The 24,006-nt window shown below is 34.7% G+C and overlaps 5 protein-coding genes across 6 annotated transcripts; 2 read left to right on the top strand and 3 right to left on the bottom strand.

Moving 5' to 3' along the window:
• Nucleotides 1-381: 381 nt before the first annotated feature.
• Nucleotides 382-6,239, top strand: LOC18052209 (phenylalanine--tRNA ligase beta subunit, cytoplasmic). 2 transcript variants are annotated; one of them, XM_024191565.1, is made up of 20 exons: nucleotides 382-624; nucleotides 724-779; nucleotides 869-969; nucleotides 1,066-1,195; nucleotides 1,278-1,393; nucleotides 1,789-1,855; nucleotides 2,077-2,118; nucleotides 2,228-2,269; nucleotides 2,375-2,451; nucleotides 2,786-2,912; nucleotides 2,989-3,156; nucleotides 3,302-3,430; nucleotides 3,520-3,621; nucleotides 3,721-3,852; nucleotides 4,438-4,512; nucleotides 4,867-4,974; nucleotides 5,235-5,330; nucleotides 5,416-5,499; nucleotides 5,843-5,915; nucleotides 6,024-6,239. In XM_024191565.1, the coding sequence occupies exons 1-19, from the start codon at nucleotides 567-569 to the stop codon at nucleotides 5,909-5,911; spliced, it is 1,779 nt and encodes a 592-aa protein (XP_024047333.1). In that variant the 5' UTR covers nucleotides 382-566; the 3' UTR covers nucleotides 5,912-5,915; nucleotides 6,024-6,239. The 2 variants fall into 2 exon arrangements, with proteins under 2 accessions (XP_024047333.1, XP_006448919.1); XM_006448856.2 differs by having other exon boundaries at nucleotides 5,843-5,928.
• A 1,219-nt stretch (nucleotides 6,240-7,458) lies between these two features.
• LOC18052208 lies at nucleotides 7,459-10,238 on the bottom strand. Its single transcript, XM_006448855.2, has 2 exons — nucleotides 9,287-10,238; nucleotides 7,459-7,853 (listed from the first exon to the last, which is right to left on the bottom strand). The coding sequence occupies exon 1, from the start codon at nucleotides 10,013-10,015 to the stop codon at nucleotides 9,293-9,295; it is 723 nt and encodes a 240-aa protein (XP_006448918.1). The 5' UTR covers nucleotides 10,016-10,238; the 3' UTR covers nucleotides 7,459-7,853; nucleotides 9,287-9,292.
• Nucleotides 10,239-10,489: 251 nt separating this feature from the next.
• LOC112101216 (DNA-damage-repair/toleration protein DRT111, chloroplastic) lies at nucleotides 10,490-13,567 on the top strand. Its single transcript, XM_024192056.1, has 2 exons — nucleotides 10,490-11,578; nucleotides 12,987-13,567. Exons 1-2 carry the CDS (start codon nucleotides 10,730-10,732, stop codon nucleotides 13,281-13,283), a joined length of 1,146 nt encoding a protein of 381 aa, XP_024047824.1. The 5' UTR covers nucleotides 10,490-10,729; the 3' UTR covers nucleotides 13,284-13,567.
• Nucleotides 13,568-14,023: 456 nt separating this feature from the next.
• Nucleotides 14,024-15,230, bottom strand: LOC18052207 (protein BZR1 homolog 2). The gene is made up of 2 exons (XM_006448854.2): nucleotides 14,814-15,230; nucleotides 14,024-14,583 (listed from the first exon to the last, which is right to left on the bottom strand). Exons 1-2 carry the CDS (start codon nucleotides 15,042-15,044, stop codon nucleotides 14,143-14,145), a joined length of 672 nt encoding a protein of 223 aa, XP_006448917.1. The 5' UTR covers nucleotides 15,045-15,230; the 3' UTR covers nucleotides 14,024-14,142.
• A 448-nt stretch (nucleotides 15,231-15,678) lies between these two features.
• LOC18052206 (kxDL motif-containing protein 1) lies at nucleotides 15,679-18,421 on the bottom strand. The gene is made up of 3 exons (XM_006448853.2): nucleotides 18,224-18,421; nucleotides 17,706-17,858; nucleotides 15,679-16,236 (listed from the first exon to the last, which is right to left on the bottom strand). The coding sequence occupies exons 1-3, from the start codon at nucleotides 18,337-18,339 to the stop codon at nucleotides 16,134-16,136; spliced, it is 372 nt and encodes a 123-aa protein (XP_006448916.1). The 5' UTR covers nucleotides 18,340-18,421; the 3' UTR covers nucleotides 15,679-16,133.
• Nucleotides 18,422-24,006: the final 5,585 nt, after the last annotated feature.

Genomic DNA, 24,006 nt, shown 5'->3' with positions numbered 1-24,006 from the left:
TATAAAATATAAAATAAAGATTTTTAAATCCAGCCCATATGATAAAAATATATGTTTGGACCACATTCGAAAATTGCCATACTTGGGCTCTGCCCGAACTCTTGCCTTGCTTAACATATATGTAAATATGTGTGTGCGTGAGCTCAACTTTACATAATAATAAACTCTCTTTAGAGAAATTTGAACCCTCTCCATCAAGTGCCAAACAAAAAATAATTGAAAAAAAAAAGAACCCATTTTATTCATGCCAAATATTAGATTTAAATTTGTAAAAATGATAACAAAATCAAATGGGCTCATCGTTTTTTTTTTTTTTTCAGAAAACCAATTTATTGCTTTGATGTAAAGAGGCTTTATTTTTCCATAATAAAAACAAAAGAAAAAAATTACGGGTTAATGGTGAGTTGGTTCAGGAGCCAACCCGGATCCGCCAATTTGTAGTTCTCGTCATACATGCGACGCCAAGTTGTTGTCGGATTCAGCATCCAATCAAATCGATAGGGTTTTTACAAATACGCTTCTTGTTGCCCATCGTTGAAGAGAGACAAAGAAAGAGAGACGCTACCATGCCTACAGTGAGCGTGGGCAGGGATCGTCTATTCGCCGCCTTAGGGAAATCCTACAGTGAGCTTTCGTTTAACCCCTAATCCAACTTCGATCATCAAAATAGACAATGTATCCAAACTCCACTGACTCTTCAATTTTCACATATCTTTTTTGTAGCAAAAGAAGAGTTTGAGGATCTGTGCTTCTGCTTCGGAATCGAGCTCGACGATGTGGTATGTGTTGCTGAATCTATTTATCTTTTTAGCTGCTTGCTGTATCAGTATATAACATTTTGTAAAACTTACTCGTAATTATTAATTAGACAACTGAAAAAGCGATCATTAGAAAAGAGAAGCACTTAGATGAAGAAGGAGACGAAAATGATGAAGAAGTTATTTACAAAATTGAAGTTCCAGCCAACAGGTATTCTTTAAATTCAATGTATAGTTAGAAGAAATCAAAATGTGCTGTCGTTTAGGGAGCTATAACTTATGAATTCTCTCTATTCCTTTTGTGCAGATATGATTTGCTTTGCCTCGAAGGGATTGCTCAAGCTCTTCGTGTTTTCAACAAGCAGCAGGAGATACCTAAGTACACACTCTCAGATGTCAGCAAAGACTCCATGCTTCAAATGCATGTGAAGCCTGAGGTACTAGTTAATTGGTTATTTAATTTTGAATACTCTTATGTTTGTTTCACACAGTGATGTCACTCATATTTGCTCCTTGCAGACATCTTCAATTCGTCCATATGTCTTTTGTGCTGTTTTAAGAGACATCAGTTTTGATGAAGCTAGTTATAACAGCTTCATTGATCTTCAAGATAAGCTTCATCAGAACATTTGCCGGTAATATATGTGGCTTATTATTTTGCTCTCTATTTGTGGCTAGTCCTTGCTTTTCTATATATCTGTTTGTGTACACTTGTCGGAGCAGTTGTTACAATGTGCTTCACTTTGGGGCTGTAGATATGCCAGCCTCAAAATAGAAACCATGCTTGAGCTTTTTGATCTATCATTTATATGCCACTGCTTGTTCCAAGGTTTTTCATCATTCTTTGTTATTTGTTATTGTTTCATATCTCTTTATTTGTAATGATAAATGTCGCTATACTCTGTATTGATTGATATTGGTTTGATAATGATTTGTTGGACCTCATTTCCTCGTTTCTTTCCTTATTCAAATGATTCTTTAAGTAATTTCGGTTCTTTTAACTAATATCTATGCATGCATCTTGTTTTAGGCGAAGAACCCTTGTTGCAATTGGTACTCATGACTTGGACACGTTACAAGGCCCTTTCACGTATGAGGTGGGCCTCTGCAATACTTGTTCTTTCTATTAAACTGAACTGAAAATAAATATCTCTTTTGTATTTGGTTTTTTGGACAAGTCTGATGTTGGATTAATGATTGATATTAGTGAGATCTTTTTTTTTTTTTTTGAAGCCTCTTATTTGCTCAAGGGAATAATTTTAAAAAAAAAATGAATGGACACATAATGATTAAGACTGATTTGCCTCTTTGTCTCCAGGCTTTGCCACCATCACATATAAATTTTGTGCCACTGAAGCAGGTAATTTTGAATCTGCCGTGGGAGTTCTTTCATGAAATCTATTTTTGCCCTTACAGTTTACATGTAATGTTCTGCCATAATTGATTATTTGTACTGTTCTGTTATGTAGACAAGGGACTTCACAGCCGATGAGCTTATGGAGTTTTACAAAGTGAGTCATAATTAAGACTTCTTTTTTGCTGCACACCATTGGAATCTTTCAGTATAGCTATATGCCTGACCTTTATATGTGTTCTTCTATGGCTATATTTTGCAGTCAGATTTGAAACTGAAAAAGTATTTGCACATAATTGAGAATTCTCCTCTGTACCCTGTCTTATATGATCAGAATAGGTACGATGCTACTTGAAAAATGCTGATGTGATTATCATTACCATGTTCATTTGTCCTATTAACTAAAGCATTCTGTGACAACTGTTGATCCTTTCATTTATTTTCTCTTTTTATTTATCAATGTAAAATTTGTTACTTCTAAATTTTGAGTTTATACTCTTGCTTCTAATTAGTATATCTTAGCATAAGTTATGATTAACGGTGTCTCTTTTCCCTGATGTCTTAAATTAGATTTTATGTTTTCCCTAAATTTCATAGGTTTTATCCTTTTTTTTTAACTGCCATGAGTTTTCTATGTTTTGGAAAGTGCTTATTACCTTTCTGCCTCTGATAGGACTGTTCTGTCATTACCACCAATTATTAATGGGGCCCATTCTGCAATCACCCTAAAGACAAAGAACGTGTTCATTGAATGTACTGCCACTGATTTGACAAAGGCCAAGATTGTTTTAAACACAATGGTAAGAGTTGCTTTTGCCTACTATGAATTTCTCAGCGATTGGCAGTTGATGGCAGATTGATTTTCCTGTCTTTTAGGTAACAATTTTTTCTGAGTATTGCAAGAGAAAATACCAAGTGGAACCAGTTGAAGTGGTCTATGCTGATGGGAGGTCATATGTTTATCCTGATCTGTCAGCCTACAATATGGAAGTTTCTTTGTCATATATTAATCATACAATTGGAGTCTCTTTGGAGGCAGAAGAGGTAATTTTTATTCCCGTTTTCATCATTCCTTTCCATTTTATTGTTCCATGAAGTATTAAACATTCCTCTTTGTTTCTGCTCCATTCAAGTAATTTTGAACGTAATACATCCTGCAGAAATGATATCATCTTTTCCTATCCCTCAGGTTACTAGTTTATTGAACAGAATGCAATTGCATGCAGAGCGATCTGCATCAGCTGATAATCAATGGAATATAAATGTACTTGTTCCTCCAACGAGAAGTGATGTTCTGCACCCATGTGATGTTATGGAGGTATTGATACTGATAGACACAGCTATTCAATGCATCTCCGAAGTTCTCTGAGCTAGTTGGTATATCTAAAGGCATATTTTCCTTTTTAGGATGTTGCAATTGCTTATGGGTACAACAACATTCCTAAGAGAAAGCCTGCATCTGTGAAACCATTGGCCTTAAACGAGTTTAGTGACCTTATGAGGTTGGAGGTACAGAAATGAGAGTGCTTCAGTTAATAAAAAGGCTGCACCTTCTTGATACTTTTATTTTTTTCTTCATTGCATAATTTCCATGGTATTTCCTTTCAGATTGCAATGAATGGATTCACGGAGGTCTTGACATGGATTTTATGCTCTAGCAAAGAGATTTCAACCATGCTTAATCGTCAAACTGACAAATCAACTGCTGTCGTTGGAAATCCTCGTACATCTGATTTTGAGGTTTTTATATTATGCTGTGCTCTGTTCATATGTACATGTGCACGTGCACACAAACACTCATATGCACTTGCTGTTGTCAAAAATATAAAAAATTGTCATCTGAGCTCTGTTTTGAAATATCGTGGAACTTTCACAGTTGTGTGGGACATTCAAAGTTAAGCGAATTCATTGAAAAATGAAAAAGGTTTATGGTCACTTAAACTGCTAGAGTTGAAATAGTCTTGTTGTGTATTAGAAACCAGTAGTCTATTTTCTGCATGTTTAATTTATTGTACTCATTTGTCTTTCTCCTATTCCTTTTGGATTTTCCTTTCTTTTTCTGATAAGAAACTCAGTATGTATTAATTATAAAGATTTAAAACAGAGAGTAGACCTGCTGTCCGCTAAGAAAACAAAAGGCTAAGACTGTTTGTGATATACAAAAGAATCCAATCGCCACTATACAAGGCTAAAATCAGCTATAGCTCCCAATCTCAAAACCCCATCCCTGTTTAGATTATCCTTTCTGATGTGCTTCTCTTGAAGAATGTCATGAACTAGTTTTTCTTTGTCTCTTTGTACTTATTGCTTCATCTGTTGTCACAGGTTGTTAGAACGACCTTGATGCCTGGTATTTTGAAAACCATTGGACACAACAAAGACCATCCAAAGCCAATAAAGGTAACTTTGGCATTTTTCTCGTGGCAATCTGTCATGTTGAGTGTCGATGTGATTTCTGCTCGTTAGATGGAGTAAGATACGTTTGCTAGCTTTTATTGTGTGATGGAACTTTGATTGTTGCAATTTGAATTAAACAAAAGCCGGATTGATACACCGGGGAAATTTTGTTGCTAAAAGGGGATGCATAGGTCGTACAAATCTCTTCCTTTGCTTTCTTATACTCAAACATGCAAAGATATCTTTTCTGATGCATTAATGCATACATATGTTTGTGTGTCTCTGTCATGATACCTGGGTTTCAATTCATTGTTTTGCTAGAGGAATTTTTTCCTGATATTTATATTTTTGTTCTAGATTTATGAAGTGGGTGATGTAGTACTGTTGGATGAGAAGAAGGATGTTGGTGCATCATGCCGTCGCCGACTAGCAGCCCTTTACTGTGGTGCCAATTCTGGGTTTGAGGTAATATACCTCACTGTGCTCACTAAAAATTTTACGTGTGAGTTAAATAATTGTTAATTGACTTAAAACTATGGTAATGCATAAAGATTAATTCTTCTATTGTAGATCTTTAATGTTGTTATTCTATTTATTAATCAAAAGTATTATAACACTATTAGTTTTTAGTGATGCTTTCTTGCCTAAAATGATCAGCATGTCTATGGAATATTTTATCATTAGCTAATAAAATGATTGGACATCTTTATTATAATTATCTGCAGCTGATTCATTGCCTAGTGGACAGAATAATGGAGGTCATAGGGACACCTTTTGTTCCAGTTGGTGATGATACAGGGTACTACATACAACGTTCAGATGTAAGTGTATTTTTTTATGCTGCCATTTCTTTGTGCAATCCTTTGACCTGTTTCTGATATTGATGTACTTGCTGTATTGATGAAGGAGCCTGAGTTTCTTTTGGGTAGACAAGCCAGCATTACTCACAAGGGGAAGCATGTTGGCACTTTTGGGATTGTGCACCCTGAGGTAATGTCATCTTTCGAACAATCCCTCAAAAATATATCATATGTGGATTAATCTTGCTGTATAATAATTAATTCATATCTATGATCACTTTTACTACAGTCTTCTATGTGCTGATTTTCATGTTATATTGATACTGATTATTTTATTTTTGCTGATCTGTGATTGGATGCTGGTTATATACTCCCAAGTTCAGCTGTCGCTGCACTAATTTGATTGGATCATTTTTTTGCCTTTTTCCCCCAAATTCTAATTTGATGCTAATTGAAGTGGGACTCATTCCATTTGAATTCAAGATTTTGGTTAGCTATCAACTTATTTTTGTCTGTTTAATATGGTCTTTCAGGTTTTGAACAATTTCGACATTTCTGATCCATGCTCCTTCATGGAAATTGACATTGAGAATTTTTTGTGATGGTGTGAGTGATAGATGTAAGTCCTTTATTCCATTGTGAGTTGGTTTTTCTTGCATGAGTGCTAACAGGAATTTCCTTTGTCTTCACTTTGTTTTTTTTTGGCATTTGCAGGTTTCTTGGCATTGAACCTTCAGTGATTAATCCGTCAAGTTTTTATGGTTTTGATTTTGGTCTCTTACTTTAACAAGCTTAGAAGAAAAGATAAAAATACACATTCTTATTGGAAATTTTGAGAGTTAACAGTTAAAAAGTTGGTGCACAGTTTTTTTTTATGATGGAATGTAAAATGTATCATTTTAAATCATATGAAATTGATGAATTTTTTTCCCGTTTTTAAATATTTTTGTTGCTTGTGTTTTCACAGTGTTGCCTTACACCGGCGGATTATCTCAAAGGTCTAATTTCACCTAGACGTCTTGAATTTTTCGTTATATGAACCTGGTCCGTGTGATTTCAAACATATTTGTTAGTTAGTGACCGAACTTTAGTAGCGTTAATTGAATAAAATGCTGTAGATTTAGGTAGGAATCATGTGAGGATCAACTTCTTCCTTTCGTGGAGGCAATTTTCTCAAATAAATAATGTAACTAGATTTTTCAGATTCTCATTGATGTAAACTGAATCTAGTCGTGAGAAGAACTCGTATGAGATTTACTGTATGAGTCGGAAAATTATCGATGTGACGAAATGAATATTTAGCGTTTCAGCTAATGTAAATGATAATTCAACAAAATTTAGATCTATTTAATATTAAGGTTAAATTGCAGTAACTTTTAAGATACAACATTAAAATATTTACTAACATTTATTACGGCTTGGAAGGTAAGAAAAATTTACAATATTTTAACTTTTTTTTAAATTATTATTTAAATATGTTATTTATTATACATTATTAATTTTCGTTTTAGTTGTTCTGTCTACAGTAACTAAACCTTAACAATTATGATATCTACATATTAAATCGGATCTTAAGAATGCGAACAAGAAGAAAATTATTTCATTTATACTATGATTATAATGTTGTTGAGAAACAATGCTTGCATTTCAATTGATGGCTCTCTGATTCTAAAATCTAAAATAACCAAGAGTATTTTGAAAGAGCAGGAATGGGAGATCAATCCTAAAATCCAAAGAGAAAATTTGATAGAATCGCATTATTCAATGTACTTATTTAGGATATTCCTAAAATATTCCTTCTTCATATATGCATTTTTTTAAAGAAAATTTTAAAGTAATAAATTAAAAGCTAACTTTTAAAAGTCGCTTTTAAAAATAATTAATCAAAGATCCTATTTGATGTTGAGATTAGATAAGCATAACTTAAAAATTATAGTATTAAAATATTTAATATACACTAACTGCTGTAACTTAAAAATTAAATTATTTTGATCAATTACTTCTATGATAAAAAATCATATCTTTGTTATTTTTGTTAAATTGTTATTTAAAAATCATGTTTACTATATATCATTAAGTTTTGTTTTATAGTTATAGTTTTCTTTTCACAACAGCCGTAGCTTTAAAGTCCCAGCAGCTCAATACTAAATAAGGCCAAAAAATAAGAAAATTTTATTTAATAGGAATTCATAGGAGAGCACAGTGCAGGAGAGCCCTCCGTTATAGAGTGCGGAGAACTCTCAATGCTTCTGGGCAGACATCCAGCCAAATGTGGAGTCAGATATGCATGACCAAATTTTATTACCGCTGCAATTTCTACATAACAATCGAAGGTTAGCAATTGTCAATGCCAAAAAGTGTAAAACAGGTCGGATAACAAAAACTAACCCACACCAAAAAGGGAAAAGAAGCTAGTGTTTCTGATTTCAACAATACTATCGTTGCATTTCATTGGTGCTAGAAAAAAATCTTGAGGCGATGAAAGAAAGCATTTCAACCACAAGTGATAACATTCATCCAGCAATTTGAGTAATCTAGCTTTCCCTGCACCAAAAGAAATTACATTTCAACCACAGAGCAGTTTAGTAGTTAAGCTTTAATGTTCTTCAAATTTTGAAGTACTTTTTGCTTCATGCAGATAAGTATTGTAAGAACTAATTAGTTAGGACTACAAAAGACCTTTGGAAAAAAGAGCGCAAAAAGATACAGGGAAACTACTTTACCATGAAACTTAAATCATCAAAGGCTGTACCTTTCTGTTTCCTATCAAAAAAGTTAAAAAAAATAAAAATTTAGGGCCGTACCCTTATCTAATAAAAAGTCTGCAAGATCACTAGTGCTGTTTAAACATCTGCCATTAATCATACATGACTCGCTACAATTTAGTCATCTCATTTTTCCAATAGGGATGGGCTTTCTACAGTTCTAATAATATCCTATATTAGCATGACAGGTGCTAGAGAAGGCAAGAGTTAAAAATTTCAAATAAGTCTAGGGCCAGTGTTGGATGTTAATGGAAATAAACTAAAGCAAAACATAAATATACAACTCAAAAATCACGTCTTTGTCCAAGCAACAAGGTTATTATGAATGTACAAATTTAAATTACATAAAAAAAACGTGATGCTATAAGTTCTGAAAATTAGGAATTTCAAAGTTTAGATGTGTAGGGAATATAGGTTTTAAATTTGATTGGAGTTTCAAATGAACATTTATGACTTTAATAAAGGCTTAAGTTATGATCGATGCAAGACATAATCAACATGCCATGAACCAGAGAGAATTCTAGAATCCAACAAAATGTTCCCAACTGATGACAAGGCCCACATGTTTAGCTACTATAAATCAACATGACATTCCTATAATAGTCAAGTCCAACTATCTTTAATGGTCTTAGGTCTACTGAAAATGAATTTAAAAAAAAAAAAAAGAAGTCATTGCAATTAATAAATAACAAGGGTATGTTCCTTTATTTTTGCCGGAACACTGCAAAGAATAAAGTTTATCTGTTGATTGCCTCTAAACTCACAATCGCACTGTAAAAAGACCCTAGAAATAAATTTGAAACATAGTGCGTGCCTCAATAGAGGGGTAAAAACATACAAAACCCCCAAAAAAAAAAACTATGCTTTCCTATAACAATCAGTATTTACAATGAAACTTGTAAAGCAGGTAGGAGGGGAAAAAAAGAACTTTTAACAGTTGATTGAAAAAACAATACAACATGTCACCATGGGTAGTGTTTACTACATTACTCATTTTAGCTGGATATTTATCATACATCTTTTGGTTTTAATTTTTTAGTTTCAAAGGATGACTAACAAATGAGCATATAAGTTCCAAGCATATTGCATTCAGCAAAATCAAGGGTTGATTTTGCCATAAACCTATTAACGATATTACTGAATCCAATATCAACAATCGCTGAACAAACATCAAATTCCCACCTCAAAACTAACACATAGACAACACCTTACCTTCAATCATCTCATCTTCTCATTCCCAGAGCTCCTCCTTGTAGCCTCCCTCACCTTCTCCATATATCCTTCAATAGGTGGTGTAAGAGTTGCCATAAACCTATTAACAGGGAAAGGAGTCAAATCCGGCACCAAAGCGGCCTTCTTCAAATCCTCCGGCAACGCCTCAATAGCCTCCTTCTTCAACCTCAAAAGGTTGGATTCAGCCGCCTGTCTGGCCCTATGTCTCCTCATCAAAACCCTACTACACTCCTTTGCAAGCCTCTTTCCATCTTCAGCAGTCAACTCATACTTAGGAATCTTATCAGCATCAACTAATCCAAGGGAAATCAAGTCCATCCCAGGGGTTCCCATTATCATAGGTTCATCACTAATACCCATCGCCTGTTTTCCTCCCCTTTTCAAAATGTCAATCTCTCTCTGTCTATCTTTGCTGATTAGCCCCAATTTTTCTCTCTCAATTTCACGTTTTTTATCTTTAGGAGTTAAGAATCTTACAGGGGTTGGCGCGTTCAAGCATTGGTCGTACAAGCGCTGCTTTTCATCTGGGGCGTGCGCTTTTGCTCCTTTGGCCGGTGATGAGCCCTTCTTTGTGGTGATTTTTGAGCGTTTCAGTTGCTGCCCCGCTTTCATCTTTGCTTTCCCTTTTGGGGTTCCGCTGGCAGAGCATTTTTGGAGGAATTGATGGCTCAGGTACTCCAATGGTTTTGATTTTGTGATTCTGAACATAGTGGACTGAAGATAGAAGAAATTAGAGTGAAATTGAGAGTGTTTTGGAAATTTTTTTTTAAAAAAAACCGGGTTTTGTTCGGGTGCTCGATTTCTTTAGAAAATGGTGCAGCCAGCAAAGTAAATGGGGCTCTCAGTCTCACACAGCTTAGTGGGCTAGGGTTTTAATGGTACAGTGTGATTCTTTTCTTTTAAAGAGACGCTTATAAATTGATTTTGGGGAAAAAAGAAAATGGGTGTGCAAATTGTTTTGTGAAAAAAAATATGTATTTTTTAAAATTTGAGTATATGTCAGTATGTCGGTAATTAAATTGAAAAGCAGGTTGTTTAGCAATGAAATAATAAAAATTTATTTGACATTAATATTTCGAGAAAAAGTAAAGGAACGTTTACATATATAACTATCTTAAATTTTTTAACATAAAAAAATAATTTGATATAATCTCCACTATTTTTAATTATATTTAAATTTGGCTACTAATGGAGTAATTGGCAACTTTATTTACTGAAAACTTTACAGTATTCGTTGTTTTCGCCAGTCCCTTCTTCTTTTTTCGTCTCTTCTTATTCGTAGGTAGTAGTATCTTCTTCTACCTCAGCTCGAATCTCATCCGACAACCCAAACAACAAAACAAAATCAGCCTTTTAATTCTCCAAAATCTAATTTCGGAATTCAAATTCCCCGGGATTTTCCATCAAAAGCCACGTTGCGAAATGCTAGGCGGGCTGTACGGAGACCTACCTCCACCCTCCGATGAGGACAAACCCACCAACACGACCACCACCGTCTGGTCAAGCAGTGCCAAGATGGCCCCGCCGACTCTCCGAAAACCCTCGTCAATTTTCGCGCCACCACAAACCATTCTTAAGCCCCAATCCAAACCCAAAACCACCCAAAATTCTCTCCCGACTAGACCCCATTCCTCACCGGCAATCGCACCTTCCCCCGACGACGCGGCAGCGCTGCCGCAACCGGCATTGGTCGGCGTCACTTCGACCGTCATCGAGGAGTACGACCCCGCTAGACCGAACGATTACGAAGATTACAGGAGAGAGAAGAAGAAGAAAGCGGTGGATGCTGAAATTAGGAGAGAACTGGAGAGAAGAAGGCAAGAGGAAGAGGAAAGGGAGAGGAGAGAGAGAGAAGAGAGAGAAAATGCTTCAGCTTCGAGGCTAAATATGTCTGGGGAGGAGGCGTGGAAGAGACGCGCGGCGATGAGCAGTGGGGGAGTGCCACCGAGGTCGCCATCTCCTCCTCCCGTAAATGTTGAATCAGGCGGAGGGGGAGGAGGGTTTACTATAGGGAAGTCGGAGACTAGTGGGCTGGGACTTGGTGCGGGTGGCCAGATGACTGCTGCTCAGAGGATGATGGCGAAAATGGGCTGGAAGGAAGGGCAAGGGCTTGGGAGACAAGAGCAGGGGATCACTACGCCGTTGATGGCCAGGAAGACGGATAGGAGAGCTGGTGTGATTGTGAATGCTAGCGAGAACAAATCAGAGAAGAAGGTTAAGAGTGTTAACTTCAATGGACCTCCTACTCGAGTTTTGCTGCTTCGGAACATGGTATGGATTATGCAAACTGATGTGAATATTGTTTGTTATTGTATAATTGCATTTGCAAACTGCTAGCACGATGACAGCTAAGATGCAAAAACCAGTGTTGTTGATTCAGGGTTCATGATGATGTTCTTGAGGATTGAGCAAGATTTGTGTGATTGCTTGTTATACAGTGTCGAGGCTATTGCTTTCTTGTAGGGTCTTTCATTGTTTATACTAAGGCTTATATTCTGTCTTCAGAACATAAATAACATCATTGGTTGCAAGGTTATTATTTCAATGTAGAATTAACCGTTAATAAGTACGACCTTTGCTATTTGCCGGACTAACATTTTGAATTTTCTCATGGGAAACAATTGTCCTCTACTCTGCAATATTCACTTTCTTGTTTATTTATCTGGGGAAGGTTGTAGCGTCCCACACTTCACCATTACTAAATTTCAGTGTAATATTTTTGGTGAGAGACTGAATTGTATCTTACTCTTCAGAATCTGGCAGTATCTTGTATTTGGTGGGAAGTAGTTCTTGGTATAAAAATATTTCCATAGGTGTAACTTATTTCCATATCCTTAACATTGATAATGGAGAGGTATTGGATTTTTGTAGTTTGTGTTTTGGGTTAGTAGTTGCCCTCTGAATTATCAAGAATGTTGACTGGGTTTACAGTTGGTGGTCAAGTAGGTTTGTTCCTTGATTGCCAACACCAAAAGGAACAAGGAAATGGGTTGAGGAAGGGAGAATATTCAGAAATTACTCACCACATGCAGGACATTTACCAATATTTTGTTCCAGTTTGTTCAGGATAATGGTAATAAAAAGGAAAAGGCGACATCTAGTACATTTAAATATTGAGAAAATTGAACTGAAATAGCTGCATTTTGTTATTCTTTTCTACACAGCTAAATTACACTCCTGAGACTCGATGCTTGTAATTGCTAATTTTCACTTGTGTATTGGCAAGTGCATCCTTGGAAAATTTGCTTTTCCATAAAGATAACTAGATAAGTACGATGGAAGATTGGACTCAGCTTTGGTAGAATTTTTTTTACAATTTTCTTTGTAGTTCGTCTTCTTTAACTAAACAAGGGTTGTTGGTTTATGGACTGATTGTCTTATTGATGTAAGCCTACTTTTTTGTGGATATATGTTTAATCCTGAAAAAATTGGAGCTGCCTTCCTGTATGACAGATATATGGCTGACTTCCATATTCTTGCTGATCTCTTAGTTATAGTACCCTCTATGCTGAAATCCATTTGAACTTGTATGAGCTAGAAGATGAGGTTGGATCTGACTGTCAAATCAATAATATTTACATGAACTTTATTTATTGTCATCATCTTTCACATCTGTGATTTTCATACCTTGTTGGGTGAAATGGAGATGAATTCTGACTATCATGCTCTCTTCGTATAGGTTGGCCCTGGTGAGGTAGACGATGAACTAGAAGATGAGGTTGGATCTGAGTGTGCCAAATATGGAACAGTCACGCGGGTTCTCATATTTGAGATTACAGAGCCAAATTTCCCTGTTGATGAAGCTGTCAGAATCTTTGTGCAGTTTGAGAGGTCAGAGCAAACAACAAAAGCGCTCATTGACCTAGATGGTCGGTTCTTTGGGGGTAGGGTTGTCCGTGCTACATTTTATGATGAGGAGAGGTTTAGTAAAAATGAGTTGGCACCGCTGCCAGGAGAGATTCCTGGTTTCACGTGATGAAGACGAAACTTCTAAACTCGAGGTAGTGCAGTTTCAAGGAAATTTAGAAAGGAATAAGGTTTGGTTTCTCATTTTAACATTTTGAGAGTTCTTTTAGCACTGTTGTAAGTAGGCATTCAAACCTGGAGTAGATGTTTTCTTCTTTGGGCAGTTGGCTCAAATTGTGCTTGTAACAATAACAATTAACCCTGTTGTTGCATGATGGGATTATTGTTACATTCATATGAACATCCAGGCCATTTTTTGTCTGCTCGTAATCTATTCTTTGTTTTATTCTGTCATTTAGATTTTACATGCTAGATATTTGCACATTATTGTTGGAAAGTTATTCCTCCCCCCCTTCCCCCCCTGAAATCCAATTCTTAGAATTATTTCCTTCTACAATGATTAAATAATGATATGAAAGGTACAGGCCAAAACGAAAAGAGGGAAAATTTTCTTATTTATCATTTAATTTTCAAATGAAAAATTGTAGGGTTGGACTTTATTTCACATCTTTAGCTAAAAATTTTGAAGGTAAATTTGTTTGTTGTTACTAGGGATAAGCTAATAGCAAAAGAGCATAATGAGAAAAATGATGGCATCAAATTGACAGATTGTAATTATAAAATAAACATAAAAGTATTTTGATATATCATATACGAGAAATTGATCATCCACTAACTATTACGACACACCATACAAAAATGGTTCATCACATCATTTTTTGAACCTATTGAATTTTCATAACTTGGCAATAAATCCTCCCATTTTATGCACCTATTCTTCGGCTTGTTCTTTTATAATAAATTAAAATAAAAACAAATTCGTATATTTATGTAGTTTTCTGATATATTCTAATGATGAGACAATAAAACTAAGAAAGACGACGCAGAGGTGAGCTGACAGGTGTGTTCTGATTAGACGCCTTCGCCTCCAGCAAGTTGTAAAACTGCTGCTGTTGATGCTGCATTGCTAGCGTCACAGCTGCCGGATCACCACCGTGGACGGCGGAAGAGGTGACTGTGGTGGTAGCGATCGAACTGGTGGTGCTGGAGTGGGGGCCACGAGTAAGTCCATTGTCGTAAATGTAGAGCGCGAGTGGAGTGTCAGTTGAATAGTAAGGTGACGTGGAGAATCCACCGGCAGCAAAGTTGCTAGAGTTGGTGCTGGCATTGGGGATGGGTTCACCTCCGAGCCACGCGTGGCGTGGGGAAGCCGTGGTTGAGCTATCTCCTCCACTTCCACCACCACCAATAACGACGCTGCTACCTGTAGTAGGCGTTGCGCCGCCACAAACATGGCATTGATTCATAGGCTTCACACATTTACAAAAAAAGAAAAGGAAAAAAAATGAAAAAAAGGGTATGTGAAAGATTGAATCTTTAGTGCAGAAACCCATGAAAGGAGACAACTTTCTATCTTATTTTCAAAGCAACCAAGACCAGCCAATGAATCAATAAATTAAAAGAAAGAACGAATATTATTTATTTGGAATTTGGAAAGACTAAAGAGAAAGAAAGGGAGAAAAGAGAGGTGATCACTTACGAGTCTGGCACGGTAAGTGGTGCCATCGGGCTCGACGACCCAACCAGCTTCCTGGGCGAGCTGACGCAGAACTTCATTGATATCGGCTCTTGGGGAAAGATGATAGCCTCCCCATTTTCTGAGCCCATGAAAGATCTTTGTAGTGATGGCCCTCCTCTGTCTCTCTCTCAACTTCGTCTTCTCTTTTTCACCCTCGCTTCTACCTCCTCCGCTTGTTGCTGCTGCTTTCATTTTTCTCCGGCTTGTTTCTTTTCTTCTTCTTCTTTTTCCTCCCCCCGAAAACTGTTAATTCAGACTCAACTCTATTATGCCGTTTGGTGTTCTGTTTTTCTTTTGCTTTTCTCTGCAATGTTATTGGTTTATATGTCTCTTTTGCATGATATAATGCGCAGAGAAGGTGAAAATTGTGTGTTTTGTTTTGTGTTGAGTGAGAGAGAGAGATCAGTCACAGAGAGTGTGTGTGCGTGTGTGTGTTCCTTGTTGTTCAAGCGCGTGAGGATTAGTTATTTTGATAATTAATTAGATGGCGGCTTACGAGCAGTAAGTAATCTTGACGATGATGATGGTGATGGTGACGGGATTGGGATCTCTCATCTCTCAGTTTCAGCTCTGACTCTGACACAAGACTACGAGATCTTTGGATGATCACACCCCACACGGAGTCAGAAGAACGGAGAGAGTTTTAACTTTGTTTAATTATTTTGTTCTCTTCAATATTTCATTGCTAATATTATTATCCATGCCTAAACTAATAATTAAAAATAAAAGTATGTAGTAAATACGGTGATACAATAGTAAACCAAATTTTGACTACCAATTCAAAATTTTCAAGCAAGTGCTTCCCTATGACTGCGACCGCGAGACAGCAAATAATGAGTTGATAGGCCACCACAGCCAGAAATGATGCTCTTGGCTGCTCTGCATTCAATTCAAAACGAAGTGCTGAGTTGGAAGGAAGGGAACCCCAAGGGCCAACGCTATGAAGTTACTGTCTTATGCTTTTTCCTTCCTTGATTGCTCTCTGTTTTTACAACTAATGAAAATGATCGGCTCAAAAGAGTTTGCTGAAGCACTGACACTAATTGAAATTATGGAGGGCAACCGACCAGTTCTCTAGAAATAGAAAGCATATAATTTACTTTACAAAAGAAGCACCCAAAGGCCGCAAACTGTTATTCTACACCAGGGAAATTAGGCCAAGTAATCTTGGCTAGGGCCTAGGGGCAAGCATATCTCATATGTAGTTACAGTCTCAACGGTACATAAAACATCATCTACTGTTGAAATCATAAAAAAAACTTGAATCATATTGTCCTGGAATTATTGAGGCATTTCAAGGTCCGGTCTCCGGTCAAGTGCTTCTATTGTTGACTCATCTGGAAATGCATCTGGATAAGTAGCAAGGATCTTTGCCTTCATGCTCCTGATAAGATCAGCATTCACCAAAAATTGCAAATTGAGTTACCAATTTCATTCTAAATCATTATTATGAAACACTGATGGGGCAATTCAGAAATAAAACAACATTTTAAAACCAATTGCAAATAGGAAGGTGCTGGAAGGAGACTAGACGGTTTCACTTTATGATCAAATAGTAAAGTTGTTAATTCTAAGAAAATACCGGTGTACAGAAAATTTTATTTCATTTGGGTGCAGGGGACCCAATGGGAGGCAAATGATTTGGATCCACCCGCAAGGGAAAGCTATTATTCATCTTTTTCAAGGAACAAACATGTTATAACAAGTACATAAACAAAAGGCAACAAAGGAATAAACTTATGGAAAGTGCCTGGACCAAAGCCTGAACAAAAGAGATGCAGTTGCCTATGAAACAACCATACAACAAACAGACAATTATAAGTAATCTCTATGACTTAAAAGTTATACGAACAGTTGCATATAATTACACATTTTTGTTTTAGATTTTTATATTCAAGCCCTTAAAACCCGTAATAAGTTCCTAGAAGTAATGAAATTTTCTTAAACTCACAAGTTGGCTGACCTAAACCGGCCAGCACACCAGACATTTTTTTGTAACATATAACTAGATTCATCAATACAAGTAATTTTTATATTTCATTTTAGATGAATACTTTCTGGCTGCAGTGTGTATGGTAACATGTGTGACAACTGAAGACTATTTTTCACAAAGTTTGCACCACAATGCAACAATTCCTCTGAAATGAAAACTAGTTTTATGAAGCAGTTCTTCTTTGGCCATTTCCACAAAGAACTGACATGGTATATCAGTTAACTGGTTGTCACTGGCTACTTGTAGCTCCAGTTGTTCAGCTACTACCAGCTGGCAAAGCATGCCAAAGAGGTACAGAGCCCAATATAAATGTTGAGAAGTAAAAGCAATTCTTGCATTTTCACTGGTTGGTTCACAGAAGAGACATGACACATTACTTTTGTAAAATGCAGTTTGTAGCTGAGAATGAGGCACTTGCACCAAATCCAAAAATGTAAAAAGAATATTAATGCAGACCACATAGATACATGAGAATACAGAGACTCAGTGCAAGACATCCCAAAACTAACATGTACTTCCCTCAACTAAATCCGAGACAGTGGGCTATTTTGTGAAGCTCTTGATCGACATGCCAGCATGTATGACCAATCAATATTGATACAGATGACATCCCAACAAATATTTTGAATACAATGTAGCCATTCAGAAGCAGATATAAAACATGCAACTATAACAGTTCATTACATAAGACCTAAACATGTTAGTGCATCGTACATACAATATCCAAATATCACGGGATGCAACATCAACAACACTTTGCTTTGAAGACAAATCTACAAAATAAATTACAAATATGAACCACATATGGACTATGCAGTTTAACAAGCAAAAATAAAATCAATAGGACACTCAAACAATACCTTAGCTTCTGAAATATGTAATCCAGGTCCAACTTCATAGACTTCAAGAGACGCGTATTTCTCGAAAAATCACCAGCAACTTCTGCAAAACAATTCTCTGAATACTCATTAAAATGAGACATGACAGCATTGCTGTCCTGCAACCTTCCCAATCTGCAATTTACCACGAACAAGAATATAATTTCAGTCGAAGACCCAAACTTGAAACTCCAGTGGCAACTAAAATCCATAGACAGCAATTGCTCCGCCTCGATTATGACCTCCACAAATTAATTGTTTTATTTATACGATTAAAACAAAGCTTCCAATTTGTATGCAAAATCGGGCTTCCTCGGTTGGTTCATAATAATTTTGACCATTAGTAATCTATACTATAATTAATCTGTTTCAAACGCACATAAAAAATATTTATAAGAAAAAAAATGATTCATAAATGTCAAGTCTCAAAGTAAACTCCGTCGGCTGTAGAGACAAATTCAAAAGAGAAGATAGAGCGGGGAGAGAGGGGGGGAGTGTACATGAGATACTGCAATTGCTTGAGCGAGTCCAAATCATCTCCATTGATTAGGGTTTTCAATTCACGAGACACTTCTTTCGATGCCGCTCTTCTCGATTCTTCCTCCGACTCTGCCATTGCTGCTGCTGCTGCATATCATCAACTGAGGGGGATTCAAGTGGTGTTTTTGTTTCTGTCTGTAACGTCGTGGGCATTTTCGTCTTTTGGTCCAAGAATTGTGTCATTTAATGTCTATTTCATAATGTTTTGCCGTTGTATTAAGATTGAATAAATTTACTAAATCGTCCCATTTATGCGCTGGCAATTTATTCCTCTATTTTTGTTTATGCCGATTTATTAAATACTTTTTTTTGGATTTATTAATTACTTATTTACCTGCTTTTCAATTTTTTTTTTTAAAAAAAGTTTTTGGTGTATAAAATTATGTCATATCATATAGTGTGAAATTAACCATGTTTTTTTGTTCTTAACGAACAGTTAATGATGGCTAACGGGACTCGGCCCACTAAATTGGTGGGATGTGCCTTGCCCTTTTTTTTATATATAAGGGCTTGGCATGAGGCCTCGTGCCGGCTCAAAAAAGTCCACCAATCTTTTTTTTTTTCCTTTTAAGTCTATATGTCTAATGTGTCTAAAAAACATATGTGCCTAATGTGATTTATTCAAACTGACGTGTCTAACGTGTTTTTTTTAAGTTTATTAGTCTAATAATAATAATAATTTCATAAGTAATAGTAATAATTAATGAAAAATAAAATTACAATCGTAGAATAACAATTGCATCTAATTTTATTTGAACTATTAATATTATAATTGTATTTGAACTCCATTAAATTAAAAATGTAATGATTAATGAAAAATAAAATTACAATCGTAGAATAACAATTACATCTAATTTTATTTGAACTATTAATATTATAATTGTATTTGAACTCCATTAAATGAAAAATGTAATTTTTAATTTATCATAATTTTATTTTGTTCATAATTTTATTTTTTGTGTATAAATAAGAAAAATATTCCATTCACAAATGAAACATATCTCCATAACTATTAACTGAGTTATGATTTCATAAATAAAATATTAATATTGCAAAAAATTTTATTTATCATTTATTAAAATCATGATATTTATTTAAACTAGGACTTAAGTTAATTTTTAAAAGCCTATGCTAAAAATATATATTAAATAATTTAATTTCAAGATATTTGCAAAATCATAACATTTTATATTTACTTTTCATTAAAAAATTTTATTTTGATATACTTTCGCCACGTGCTATTGATGGCTCACGAGTCGTGTGTTAGCCCACCAATAAGTCTGCTTATTACGTGTCTTTTCGCGTGCCGTGCTTTGGCACATCTCTTCATGCTTAAAATTCTAGGCCTGGCATGACCCACATGCGTGCCGTACCGTGCCGCGTGCCCAACCAAAACATCTTGTGCCGTATTATGCTGTGCGAACACGTGCCGTGCTACGTGCCACCTAGCCCATTAGCCATCTTTACCAACAGTTTGCTGCAAGTCTCCCTCGTTCAGTTGTTCTTAATTAACTTTTACTTTCACGAATGAATTTAAACCATTATAACTGTAACCAAAAGATCTATCGAGGTATTAATTAGTTGGCAGAACTTGCTATGTAGGTGGAGGTTACATTAGAAAACATACATCATAGCAATAAGTTTAAAGATATACATTTTATATAATTGTTATTATGTGCAAGTGTCCCTCTCCTTGAATGCTAACACCATTTAATATAAATGCATGTTTTTATTGAAATTATATGACCAATTGCGCGAGAACACACACACATATTTGTCAGAGGTCGATGACAACCAGATAAGTTAAACAATTAAAAAGAAAATCATAAATTCTAATGCAGCATATTATATCTTATAACATGATTAAACATGCATCTTTTTTTAATTTATTCTTGATTTTAACACAGCGAGTGCGTGACAATGCTCTTTCAATTTATATAATTTATTTGGCTTAAAGCTGGTGCCAACCTTTCCCCTGGCTTGATGGTTTTATTCTTAGAATATATTGTCAAGATCTCGGGTTCAAGGTTTGGTATTAGCGTCGCCGTCGATGATGGTGAAAACGAATGATGATGATGATGATGATTGAAATTGTTATGGCATTAGAGGTATTCTAAAATACCTTTTTTTTCCCCTATGGGTTTCTACATAAGAACGAATTGATCAAATCCTGTTCATACAATAGTTTAAAATTTAATTAAAAATTCTTATTAATCTCAATGGTCTGGAGTTTTCTAAGTGGTTCAAAAAAATTCTTACCATTACATTTGTCTCATCAACTACAAGTCTACAACTAAGTGGTTCTGCTTCACCTGAACTCATGCTGCAACAAGACTCTGGCTGCTTCTTGATTTCTAAAATTTATTCAGTTAAGGACGTCGTTCGCCTATGTATGAGATTCAAATTTATATGTTCGTAAAACCAATTTCCAGTCCAAGGTTAAACCACCGAACCTCTTGACAGCTTGATGGTTTGGTACTGGCAGCGTACTTACCGCCGACGTCCGGGTTCAAGGGACAGGGATTGCTTTCGGTGATTACAATAACAATAATAATAAATAAATAATAATCGCTTAATTGGAGGTATTTTAAAATACCTTTTTGCCCTTCGAGTGCACAAATATGTTTCTAAATTTAGAAAATGGAATCTCCAATCTCCTCATAGGATAGAGGTGGGCTAACCAAAATATTATAGCAGGGCTAATCAAATCAGGCCCCATTCTTTCTCAAATAATTGATAATAAGGATGAACTTATTACATAAACAGGGTTATTATTTTTCTCGGACATTTACATTTATAATTTATTTGGGGTTTGTTTAAGAAGAAAAAGATTAGCGGCTTTACGGTTAAAGACCGCCCAGATTTCAAGCTAAAATAGTTCACTAGATTAAGACCAGGCCGAGATGTACTAGTTTGATCCTAAAAAGTTTCATTTTTAATATATTTTTTTAAATTTATAAATATCTAGGAATTCTCTAAAGAGGAATAAAATGTAAGTTCTCTAACATATTGTAGATAGTAGTAGTGCTAGAACACTCTAGGTTTTGTTAGAAATGTCAGCTCTCTATGTCATGATAATTTTTTAGAGTATAAGATTTTAAAACTAAGTAGAATGTGCAAAACTTCCCCATAAATATGGCTTGTCACTTAGCATTTCATGTAAGCAGCTCAAAAAGCAATTCCAATCATTATAAAGCTATTTTATGGTACTTCCACTATTGTGAATAATACAAATTCTCTTTAGCTCAATTGTTGTCTTCTCTTTGACTCTTTCACAAGTATTTTAATTTAATTAGTCGAGGAGTTTAAGACTCGCTTAACAACTTTCGAATAAAATTTTTCTAAGTGCTGCACGAGTGTGTTGTGGTAAATACTCATCCCATGACATTTAGCTGTTCTCACCTAATGTCGTTTATGTTTTATCAATAACTTAGAAACTATGAACCGAGGCCCCAAATTTACCAAACAATTGCTATCCAATTGGTTTGGTACTTCAAATTCCCTCACCGTGTGTGCATGATTTAATGAAACTAACTTTACTAGATGTTGAAAATTAATTATTAATTTAGAGGTATTCCAAAATAACTTTTTAAAAAAATCATTTAAAAAAATATAATTTAAGTAATATAATTTTATAAAACAATTAATTGTTTAATTGATTGATAAGTATAATTTTTGTTCCTCAATTTATTACAAATAATAAATAGTATAGTAGTCATGAAAATCAACTTATGAGTTATAAGATGTTTTATTATAGTGCATGGGAGATAACTTCCAAGAAGATATCGCCAATCATTCATAAAACATACTTCAGTTTTATTAAGAAAGATATTGATCAAATGAGCGGCATCACTCTACTTATGGATGTGTTGAGATTTTTAAATTATACTTGTTGTGCAATAAAAACTATAGTTACGTACTAAGAAAAAGTTCATGAAAGTTGATAAATATTATTATGTAAACTTTGAATACAATTGTTTAAAAAATAGAAAGTTAAAAGACATTATATATATAAAATAAAAAACAGTTGCCACAACCCAATTGCTGGATAGCAGTCTTGAATAAACTAATAGTCGAATTATGCCCTAACACAGTATGTATCCTTCTTTTTTGGAGAGCCATTACTGGTACATTTTAGACCACAATCAATAGGGGTGGGCACAGTTCGGTTTGGTTTGGTTTAATTCGAGATTAAGTAAAACCAATTAAAATCATATATTTTATAAAAAGAACCGAATACAATAAAGAACTAAACACAAACCAATCCATTCGGTTCGAATTTTTCGATTTTGAGCCTATTGGACTTATTTTCAATTCTAATTTTTTAACCCATTGGGCCTCATTAGTGGAATAATTTTTCTCAGCAATCAGTTCATCATACTTTCATTACAAATACTAATAACAAGCACAAAGTATTTAAAATACATTTATCACTGCTGTCTTACTAACTACTACTAACAAAATATGAAGTATGAAGATTTAAGAATACAAATGTAGACTCTAATGCTCCATTTAAATAAACATAAAGTTGTAAAGAAAAATAAAAATAGCAATAATTACAACACAAAATAAAAATAACAATCATGTGTGAGTAGGTTTATTGTAATCATTTTGCATAACCAATTAACATACAACACATTTTGTGTTTTGGTAAAATTACAAAAACATTTTGGTTCTTCAGTTCGGATTTCGGTTCACTCAGTTATTCGGTTCAACTGAGTGAACCAAAATCCAAACCGGTATTTCAGTTTTTTCTTATAAATCGGATATTTGAATATTTATAAAAATTAAAATCGATGCGAACGCGAACGGATCCACTGGTTTAGTTCGGTTTTTTGGCCCAGGCTAATAATCAATTCGATCCACTACTTAATGTCACTATTTGCAGTTCCAGTGCCTTATTAATTATTTTAATGTTTGTTAATGAAAACTTGCATGTTTATTACAATAACCAAATATGTTTCTATTTATATTTTTATCTGGTCTTATAAGTTTAAAGGCTTTGCTTCACCCAAAAAAAAAGACAATATAACGAGACTTGAGTAATTCTTTTTTCTTATTTTTTTTGGGTATTTTATGAATAAGTTATATCTTCTTTGGAAGAACCATGGCAGCTTTCCTATCTTCATGGTTTTGCACTTGGATTTTAAAATACATTCTCTTTTGGGTTTTGTTAAATTTTAATTTTACTTATATTTTAACAGTATTAAGTTAAAATGTCTCTTTTATTCATTATGCTATTAGCATAATAGCCAAACTATTATTAACTTTAAACCCCTTTAATATTATGTCACGATACAATTAAAGAGGCACTATAAAATATCAATAAAATAAGATAAAAGAAAAATACTATTTTCCTTTTTTAGAATTTGTCTCCAACATTGCATTAGAAAATAAAAATACAATACGAATACTAATAAATATAGTCCAAAAAATCTTTCAGACGCCCAGCCCAAAACCTATTAGTACATGTCTCAATGTATTACACTTGAAATCCAGTTAAAATGAAAAAATAAAAAATAAATAAACTTCCACACTCATGAAAAAATTCAAATTCTTGATCTTAATTATTAAAATGTGAAAATGATATGTTCGATCAGATTAACTTGGACATACTGTTATTAGCTAATGATTGAAAATGTCATATACTGAAAGATATTGTTCGTATTTTATATTAAGACCATGGCTACCTTGAAGTTGCTTAAATATAGAGTACGAATCATAGTTATACATGTAAAGTGAT

Source organism: Citrus clementina, unplaced genomic scaffold (assembly GCF_000493195.1).
Source record: "Citrus clementina cultivar Clemenules unplaced genomic scaffold, Citrus_clementina_v1.0 scaffold_2, whole genome shotgun sequence".
In the NCBI taxonomy this organism is placed as follows: domain Eukaryota; kingdom Viridiplantae; phylum Streptophyta; class Magnoliopsida; order Sapindales; family Rutaceae; genus Citrus; species Citrus x clementina.
Note: the sequence above shows the minus strand (reverse complement) of the source record. Positions and strands in the feature narration are given on the sequence as shown.